At 42.7% G+C, this 10,614-nt stretch overlaps 1 protein-coding gene across 1 annotated transcript; it reads left to right on the forward strand.

Annotated features, from left to right (window-relative positions):
* Positions 1-4,815: 4,815 nt before the first annotated feature.
* On the forward strand, positions 4,816-9,433 carry LOC133315385 (uncharacterized). Its single transcript, XM_061516988.1, has 4 exons — positions 4,816-5,163; positions 5,732-7,154; positions 7,248-8,200; positions 8,321-9,433. Exons 1-4 carry the CDS (start codon positions 4,816-4,818, stop codon positions 9,431-9,433), a joined length of 3,837 nt encoding a protein of 1,278 aa, XP_061372972.1.
* Positions 9,434-10,614: the final 1,181 nt, after the last annotated feature.

The raw sequence follows: 10,614 nt of genomic DNA on the forward strand, positions 1-10,614 counted from the left end.
AAACGATTAAAATATGATTATAAGAAATTGTAAACGAAAAATAAGTTATAAGTATAATCTTTTTCTATAAAAAAATAGTAACAAAACTAAACAACAAGGAGTTAGTGGGGTTGGATATGTGTTCGATTTCCGCTGAATGCATTCTTGGGGAGGGGGCTGAACCTTTAGCCATCACTGTTCCCCGCACTCCGGATTAGTCCCATAGCCGGCTCAAAGAGTCGAAGCTCGTGGGGATACCGGAGGGAGCCAACTCGTCTCAAAGAGATAATTAGGGTTGGGTAACTCTAAAAAAAAAAAAAAACTATTCAACACAATTAAAGAGTAACCCAAAAGTTACACCACATGATGCGCTCTATTACAACATCAAAAGGTAAAACTAAATTTGTGTCCATGAACAAAAAAAAGAAAATAGAGAACAACTCACAAAATCTTGGAAAAGAAAAGTCTTGAGCCTTTACCCTCTCATTCCCTTTTTTATTACCCTCCTCTTTTATTGGATGCATTGCTTGCTCTCGGTCTTCCTTGCACATTTCAATGACTGAATGACGCCCCTTCCCACAATTATTGCATTCCCTTTTTTGGACCACCAGATCAGCTCACACGCCCACAAGATCTCCAAAAATTGCATAATCATTCCTTGTTTTGCTATCTTCCTTGGATCACCGCATATATACGCGAACAAAATTTCCTTTGTCACACGATCCCCTCTCATCTTTCTTTGCTTTTTTAGATTGTAATGATTCGAAGTTGGGGCTTCCTTTTGGATCGATTAGGCAAAGTGGTAGGCTGGTGAAGCTGTTAGTGTGGAAAATTTTTGGGATTTTTGTAGGATGCGGTACGGGAATAAGAAGTGCTAGGGTTTTGGTTCTCTTTGTTGAAGACCAATGAGATTGGACAAGGATGGATAATAAAGAGGGCTTCTCCATCTTTTCTTTTTTCTATTTTTCTTCTTTCCCATTCCGAGCTTTTCCCTGCCTCCTTATATTTTTCCTTGCTTTCACCCTAAAAAATAGTTGCAGCCTTTTGAATTGAGAATTGGTCAATAAGCCTTGTCCTATACTATATACTAAACATGCCCTAAAGGCCATTAACAATTTCTTTTCAAAGTGTGTTTGGGGATAGGCAATCTTAGGCCATAGTCATCGCAATTTATGTTCAAATAAGTTGGCCCAAATCCCAATCATGCCTAGAGTCTCCTTTTAGAGGCTCAACACTAACAGTAGTAGATGTTAGCCTTGTGTACCATGGCTTGTGTAAAGGCACATGTTATTTTGGAATGTAGCGGTTGTGATAAAAAGAATGTGAATAAGGAATCAAAGGGTATTTCAAGATACATTACTCAAAAGAATCGACACAATACGCCCAGTCGATTGGAATTGAAAAAATTCTGCCCCTGCTGATGCAAACATATGATTCAAACAGAGATAAAGAAATAGAGAAAATGGATTACTTGTGTGTAACCCTTTCCAGGAAGGTGAAAAATGATCTATTTTTCTATTATTGATTTATTGTAGAAGAAAAGTTTGATATTGTAATCACATTATATTTACTGGCGAAAAGCCCACGATTGATATATTATCGTTCTATTTGAGTATACCCCTACTTGAATATATGATTTGTTCATATAAATTAATTTCGATTTGAAATTTTAACTTTTATCTTTACACTTTTGATTAATTATTTTTTGTATGTTGTCAAGTCTCGCTTGTTATAGTTTTTGTTATTTGCTCACTGGTTGCATTGCAACTCACTCAAATTGTGGTTATATATTTTCAAATAAATGCAAGGAGATAGCCTCTGAGTCCTCCCATTTGATTTGATTGAACAAGTCATATAGTTAGTTTCCTAGTGGTGAACTTGATACTTTGTTCGTGTGGGCAAAAGTTTAAATAATAAATTGCTATTATGTACTTGAATATTTATTATGTTCTAAAGTTGCTCCATTTTTTCTACAAGCATGTTGTGTTGTAACTTGATAAACATTATATATAGAGTAAATATCATTTTTGGTCCTCAATAAATTTCACGATGTCCGCTTTAGTCCCTAGCAAATAAAAAGGCTATTCGTGGTCCCTAAGAAATTCAAAATGAACCTATTTAGTTGAAATTGTGGTCCCTAAGAAATTCAAAAAAGACCATATTAGTCCATCAAAAGGACTAAAATTGGTCCACTTTGAATTTATTAGGAACCACGAATAGCCTTTTTATTTGCTAGGAACTAAAGTAGGCATTGTAAAATTTGCTAAGGACTAAAAATGGTATTTACTCTTATATATATATTGTGATCCAAGTTATTATTGTTAGATATATCACTGTGATAGTTAGATTTGCTAGGTTATTTGATGATATTCTATGCGGCAGTTATGACTTGAAATTGGTTCATCACATCAAACTTATTAAATGGTGTGACAAAATATTATTACATCTGAGTTTAATTATGCTGACAGTGCTTTAAAATTAAATTATTAAAATTATATAACTAAAGGAAGCATTATGTGAAAAAATATTTTAAATTAATTTTAACGTCTCCTCTAAATGTTTTTTTGGGTACCAAAACTTGGGATATAAATATCCACTGATGTTGTTACCCAAAAAAAAAAAAAAAAAATCTACTGCTGCAAAAAGTAAACAATGAAACATGAAAAGAAATGAGAAAATATTCACTTCGATATGGAAAATATAATGTTTTATTTTATATAGTTTAATATAATCTTGATAACTTTTAAAATGGTCTTGTAATTTTTCGTAAGTACGTAACATTTTGAGAAATAAAGGTAATTGAGATCTAGAAATGAATTAAAAGAATACGAAAAGATAAAGAATAGACTTATTAAAAAAGTTACAAAGTTGTTATCAAAAAAAAAAAAAAAAAAGTTACAAAGTTATTTGAAAGATTATATACTTAATATTTAAGAAATGAGAAAAATATTTTTCGGAGAAGATAAATTTATCTAGTGCAATCCAGAATGATATATATTTTATTTTTTTTGAGATTTGGAAAAAAAAAATACAAGGCATTTTGTGATTTTTTTTCTTGCAACATGAATTTTTTCAAAATGTTTAATATTTTTTGTTAGAGGGTTGAAGGCTCTCATATGTATAAAAATCATATTGAAGCCTTATTAATACCTGGTCAAAGAAGGAAACCATATTGGCTTCTAATACGTCAAGACATGGTCAAAGATGAAAACCAAATTGGCTACTAATACGAAAACCAAAATGAAGTGATAATAAATAAGAAGACCGGTGGTGGGCTTCACTGAGCGGCGTACCGAGAAAATTATATGAAGTGGGTAGAAAATTTTAACAAATCTAATTTGTAGAATTTTAAATAAAATATAATTTAACAAATATACTAATTTGATGAATTTAACATAGATTATTTCATTGACATATGCCCTGTCAACAATAAAAAGTAGGAGAATCATAATATTAAACCAAAAAACATGTACAACGGTCTCAAGAGATGCACCCATTAAATAATTTTTATAACAAATATAATCATATAACTAAAATAAATCCAAAAGGAGGGGGAAACTCATAGAACCCAAATTAGGCAAGCACCTAAAACTAACATCATAAAGTTCCATAATGCCCACATCACTACAGACCCATCTACTTCAATTATCAATCACCATAAAGCTAAACAAATAAATTCCAAAAATTATTGCAAACTATAATTATTTTATACCCATTTTTTTTCTTTCACTTTTTGTTGGTTTTTGAGCATTCGAACAGCATGAAACTACAAAAAGATCAAAATTTTACAAAGAGAAAGTGAAAACACTCACAACAGAAAAATGGATAGCAAGCTTCTTTCTCATGCTAACAGATTTTGGGTATCAAATGAAGCAAAAGAAGGAGACGCAGAAAGTAAAATCAAAAGCTTTGAATAAAAATACTATACCGATCATCAACAAGATGAAACCAATGCAACTCATTTCAGATCCAAAGGGAACACAATGCTAGTTTTGTTAAAGTAACCCACCAGTTATGAAAAATGAAATATACTATGTATTTTTTTGAGAATGTAGACATTTTTTTTTCCAGATTTTAGAGGGGGGCGGCCGCCCATGCATGCCCCCCATGTAGGTCCGCCCTTTAGTGGGTGGTCTTCACCAAATCACAGATGCATGATCTTAGTCTTTTATTATAGAATGTGTTCCGCATGGCCCAACAAGAGTCAGGCCCAATAGTCAAGGCCCAGCACCTACCAAGCATCCACGTCAGCCCTACCAGCTGGGGCGACGCGTACTCCCCAATGTGGTAACTTCCCAAGGCTAAACACCAAAGTATCCCACCTAGGGACCTCAACTCCCGAAAGCGGTCGCCCAAATGCCTTAAGAGGAAATTGTCCCCCTGGGACCTATGTTGACACCGCCAGACGCAGAAGGCACAGCGCTGCTACGATGGCAGCGCCTGTCACGCCCAACACTGCCATCCGCATATGGTCCCAAGGAGAGTTGACCTTCTCCCCACCAACCTTCACCCGGTAAGCACAATATTCCCTTATAAATAGCTCCCAAGGGCACCCCCTAGAGCATCTTATGTATCGTTATACTGTCCATTTCCTTAGAGTCATTTTGTCACCCTAGCTTATCCGTTGATTACTTGCTTGTACTTGACACTATACCCCTTAGCTTGGTCTGTACCTGTGCTAAGGGTATCATACATACATTGACTCATCCCTAAAGGGAACATAATGGGCTTATAGATTCCAACGGTACATTGGCGCCGTCTGTGGGAAACTATAAACTTCTATTCCCATCCTCCTACCTAAGATCACAAGACGTCCTTTCGATCTGAATAACTAACATGGTCGTCACGACTAGAAGAGCGGAACAAGCCAGGGCTGTCACCCCTGATGGTCACGTACAAACTGTACATTCCAACTCCCCGCCATCCATGCGTTCAGCCCCAGTTGCGCGACACGCTGCAGAGGCTGTCCCACCAGTACTACTATCTGCCGAGCCACAGTTGCCAGCAGCTGGCGCCGGAATAGCTCAGCCAGGTCACCATGCACCTATACATGAAATGCAAGGAGAAAATGTGGTCCCTGATCAGCCCCCGCCGCCGGGAGTTCACTTTGGAATGCCATTCCACGCTGCTGCCCCTCCAGTTCACCCAACCGCCTATCGACCACAACCAGCCCGCAGTCAACCGGTAGCGATGTTTTCGCTCACCGAGCCCCCATGGGTGCCCCACACCCACAAGGACCTTACACTCACAATATCGCTGCTCCTTTCCCCCAACCTTACATCGCTGGTTACCCTTTCCATGGCTACGCTATGCCACCTCACCACATTGCCGCCCTACAACCCCTAGCATCTGGCCAGAATGCCGAACAACCATCTTATATCGCCCATCAGGTCCCTAATCACACCCCAACTCTCTCTTACTCCGTTGAGGCCCCACATATACCTCATCCACAACCAGACCACCAAGCCACAACCACAACGTCAGAATAACCCCTACTCATACGTCAGGGCGCAACAAGCCCTTGACCGACATCCTGCGGTTGACTCCCATACCCCTAGGCTTTAAAGGCCCCTCCAACATCGCCACGTATGTTGGAGAGACAGACCCTTTTGAATGGGTCCAAAAGTTTGAAGCAGCAATGACGCTGCATGGCGAAACGAACCTCCTTATGTACATAACTTTCCCTACGCTTCTGGGAGGGAGAGCGCTGACATGGTACACTACCCTACCGACTGGAATCATCGCGTCCTAGGACGAATTAGCAATCAAGTTCCAGTCCCACTTCGCAACCAGCCGCTCCGTGCCAAAGTCCGTTCACTCACTCGAGAAAATCCGCCAACAATCTGGGGAGTCTCTTCGATCCTTTCTAGACCGTTTTGACAAAGAAGCCCTACAGGTGCAAGGCTTAGACCCAAAAGTGCAGGTTCATATACTCCTTTCAGGCTTACGAGCGGGGCCGTTTGCCTACGAGCTAGCGCGCCACGAAATTACTGAATTAGAAGAAGTTAGGAAAGTGGCCCAGGAGTATATGAGAGTTGAAGAATACAAGGGAAGTCGAGCTGATGATGCCTACAGCCAAGAGAAGGCAACCAGCAAAAATAAGAGCCCAGCAGAAGATAGTAAGAAGGGACACAAGTCAGCTAGATATACCAACCGCCCTTCGAGGCGTGACACAACAGGGCCCCAAACTCACAGCGTCCTACAGACGGATTATAAAGATGATTCCAGGGGAAATCAACGCCCTCAGCAACCAGCTAGAGAAGTTGCGGTCTACTGCAAGTTCCACCGCAGTAACGACCACAGTACTGAGGAGTGCATGCACCTCAAAGATGAGATTGATGAGCTCATTAAGAGCGGTGCTCAAAGAAGAGATGGCGATGGTGCACGCCCATCAGGAATCGGAAGGCGGTACAGGGAGCGCAGTAAATCGCCAGAGAGACGACGAACGAGGCAGGTGAACTTTCGACCACGACATGAGCGTGACAGAAAAGAAGACTCTCCAAGGAGCCGGAGAGCGCAAGCAAGCCCCAACGACAGTGGAAGGCGAGACGATGAGGGAGAAGACCCTGCAAACGTCAAACACGGAGTTATAAATATGATTTCCGGAGGACTGAGCGGTGGCGGTGAGACGTCGAACGCCAGAAAAAAGCACTTGAAGCAATGTGTGGCGGTTGCTGGAAAAGTCATTAGTAAAATAGACTCAAGTCCGACCAGGCCCAAAATTGTTTGGGATAACAACGATGTAGGCGATGTCCTCCCAGGACATGATGACCCTCTTGTCATTCAAGCCATAATTGCTAACTATGGAGTTAACCGTGTATTTGTTGATCACGGCAGTTCCGCTGATATTTTGTTTTTGCCATGTTTCAGGGCGCTGGGGTTTACAGTTGATGACTTAACCCCAGTCGCAGGAGAACTTTCAGGATTCAACGCAACCACAACCAAGCCGTTGGGCGTGATCAGTCTACGTCTCTCCCTCGGAACGCCACCTACATCGAAGTCAGCAGATATCCAGTTCTTAGTGTTGGACACTCCTTCTGCGTATAATGCCATTCTCGGCAGAAGAATGTTCGCCGCCTTTGAGGCGAGCATCTCCCATCCACACTTGGTGATGAAGTTCGTCGCCAGAGACAATAAGGTCGCAACGGTGAAAGGCGACCAGATAGTAGCCAGAAGTTCCTATAATATATCCTTGCGACCAATGACTAAGGTTACTTTCAAAGATCAGCCAGGATCTTAACAAGTGGGGGACCTGCCCACCAATGAAGGACCTGCCAAGAAAGGGGGAGCTCACGATCAGTGTTTCTTGGTAGAATTTTATGCAAGAGATGATCCACGAGTAGAGCATGCTAGGCCCACGCCAGACGGTGCATTAGAGCACGTCGTGCTGGGCGACAATAATCATCAGACAACAACCATCGGGGCGACCTTGGATCCCGAAACAAAAGACAGGTTGATCAAGCTGCTGAGAGACAACAGAGACCTATTTGCATGGAAACCATCTGACATGCCAGGCATCGATCCCGAAGTATGTTTCCATCGTTTGTCTATTGACCCCAAAGCGAAGCCCATTTCCCAGAAAAAGAGAAAGTTTGGCGTCGAGAGCCAAAAGATCATTAATGAAGAAGTGAAAAGACTCCACGACGCAGGGTTCATCCGAGAAATCAAGTACACCACGTGGCTATCCAACCTCGTCCTGGTTAAGAAGCCAAACGGGGCGTGGAGAATGTGCGTTGATTATACTGACCTAAACAAGGTATGCCCTAAAGACGCCTACCCTTTTCCCAGCATAGATCAGCTGGTTGACAACGCGTCCGGTTTCAAAATACTGTCGTTCATGGATGCATACTCTGGTTACAACCAAATACCTTTGCTGGAAAAGGATCAGTGTAAGACAGCGTTCATCACCCAGAACGCCAACTACTGCTACACCATGATGCCCTTCGGTTTAAAGAATGCAGGCGCCACTTATCAACGAATGATGAATGAAGTATTCAGAGACTTGATCAGCAATTGCATCGAAGTTTATATCGATGACATGATCGCCAAATCTAGAACGCCATGCCAGCACTTGACAGACCTCCAAGGCGTGTTCGACAGATTGAGGAAATTCAATATGCGCCTCAACCCCAGCAAGTGCGCCTTCGGCGTTCTTGCAGGTAAATTCCTTGGATTCATGCTCACAGAGAGAGGTATCGAGGTCAACCCTGACAAGTGCAAGGCGATCATAGAAATGTGAAGCCTGCAAACAGTTAAAGAAGTCCAACAGCTGACAGGAAGGTTAGTATCCCTCACCCGTTTTTTTGGCGAATTCCGCGCATAAATCTCTTCCACTTTTCAGTCTCCTCAAAAAGGGAACGCTTTTCGATGGTCGGAAGAATGCGAAAAAGCCTTCCAGGAGTTCAAGAGGGCCCTCTCATGCCCGCCAGTATTAACCAAGCCAGACAGTGGGGAAACGGTTTATCTGTACCTTGCGGTAGGAACCGAAGCTGTCGGCGCAGCCCTAGTCCAAGAATCCAAAGAAGGAGGACAAAAACCTATCTATTTTATTAGTAAGGTTCTCCAAGGCGCGGAGCTCCGGTATCAGCAGGTAGAAAATGTCGCCTTGACGCTCATCTTTGCAGCACGGCGGTTGAGACCCTATTTCCAATGCCATCCAATCACGGTCAGGACCAACCAACCAATTCGTAAAGTCCTGCATAAGCCTGACATAGCTGGAAGGATGATGTCCTGGGCGATTGAGCTATCAGAGTACCAAATCACATACGAGCCAAGAACCGCCATCAAGGCTCAAGCCCTTACAGACTTCATCACCGAAATGACGCAAGCCGTCCCGCCCAGGGACCAATCCGAAGTAACGCCATCATCAGAGATGTGGAAGCTATATGTTGACGGCTCTTCAAACGCCAAAGGCTCAGGGGCAGGAATGATAGTCGAAAATCCAGATGGTGTATCTATCGAACATTCATTGTCTTTTGAGTTCAATGCTACAAACAATCAAGCGGAATATGAGGCCATGATAGCTGGCCTAATCCAAGCAAGAGAGATGGGAGCCCGACGCCTCAAAGTCTTCAGTGACTCCCAGCTGGTGACGTTTCAAATATCCGGGGAATACCAGACTAAAGGACCTCTGATGTGCAAATATCTAGAAAAAGTCAAAGAACTGATTCAGAGTTTTGAAAGTGTCGAGGTAGAGCACATTAGGCGTGCTGAAAATACACGGGCAGATATTCTCGCCAAACTGGCCAGCACCAAAAGCCCAGGCAACAACCGGTCCGTCATCCAGCACAATATGCCAAACCCGTGCATAGTCATGAGCATTTCACCGCCGGCCCCCGAAGCAGCAGAAAGAACCTGGATCGCGCCCATTATCAACTACTTAGCTGAAGGGATTGTTCCTCCTGACCAAAAAGAAGCCAGGAAAATTCTCCGAAAAGTGCTCATTTCTGCATAGTGCAAGGGCGGTTGTACAAGCGAGGACTCTCCACCCCACTCCTGAAGTGTTTGAATCCGGAGGACGTCCAGTATGGGCTAGAAGAAATCCATGAAGGAATCAACGGCCACCATATGGGCGGTCACTCGCTAGTAAAGAAGTCATTAAGAGCGGGATTTTATTGGCCAACTATGGAGCACGACGCACGAGAACACGTCAAAAAATGTGAGCAATGCCAGAGGTTCGCCGATATACACAAAGCTCCGCCTGAAGAATTGACGTCAATCACCTCGCCATGGCCTTTCTATAAATGGGGAATTGACATTCTAGGCCCTTTCCCAATGGCAGCTGGGCGAGTTCAGTGGTTGATCGTCGCCATAGATTACTTCACCAAATGGGTAGAAGCAAAACCCTTGGCCACCATTACATCCCAAAAAGCAAGAAGGTTCTTTTGGCGTAGTATTGTCTACCGCTTTGGCATTCCGGGAGAAGTCATTACAGACAACGGCACTCAATTCACTGACGCCAAATTCCGTGAACTAATGAACAGCCTACAGATCCAGCATCACTTTGCCGTAGTTGAGCACCCTCAATCCAACGGCTTAGTAGAATCAACCAACAAAATGCTGAGTAAAGGAATTAAGAAGAAGTTGGAAGCACATAAAGGGGCCTGGATAGATAATCTAGACAACGTCCTATGGGGATATAGGACAACCGCCCAGTCATCCACTAGAGAAATGCCGTTCAGACTAACCTACGGCTTTGAAGCCATGATCCCGGTAGAGATCGGTGAACCTTCCTGGCGACGAGAGCACGTGACTGAGATAGCCAACACCCAAAACCTGAAAGAAACGTTAGATTTGCTTGACGAGCTCAGAGGATGTGCCGCCCAGTCCGATCAACAGTCAAAAGAAAAGTCAGCTACTTATTACAACAAGAAAGTCATCCCCCGCCATTTTCAAGAAAAAGATTTGGTGCTTCGAAGAGAAGACGTTGGAAAGAAGAATGCCCGTGAAGGTAAATTCGCCCCAAATTGGGAGGGACCTTACCGGATAACCAACAAACTAGGATAAGGCGCTTACTCCCTCGAAACGCTGGATGGAAGGGCGATGCCACGGGCATGGAACGCTGACAAGCTCAAGAAATATTATAGCTAAATCATCATGTAATACCATCTGTACTCTTTTCCTTTTCCATGTTTT

Source organism: Gastrolobium bilobum, unplaced genomic scaffold (assembly GCF_033153095.1).
Source record: "Gastrolobium bilobum isolate Gb01-03AN ecotype WA unplaced genomic scaffold, APGP_CSIRO_Gbil_v1 utg7045, whole genome shotgun sequence".
Classification (NCBI taxonomy): domain Eukaryota; kingdom Viridiplantae; phylum Streptophyta; class Magnoliopsida; order Fabales; family Fabaceae; genus Gastrolobium; species Gastrolobium bilobum.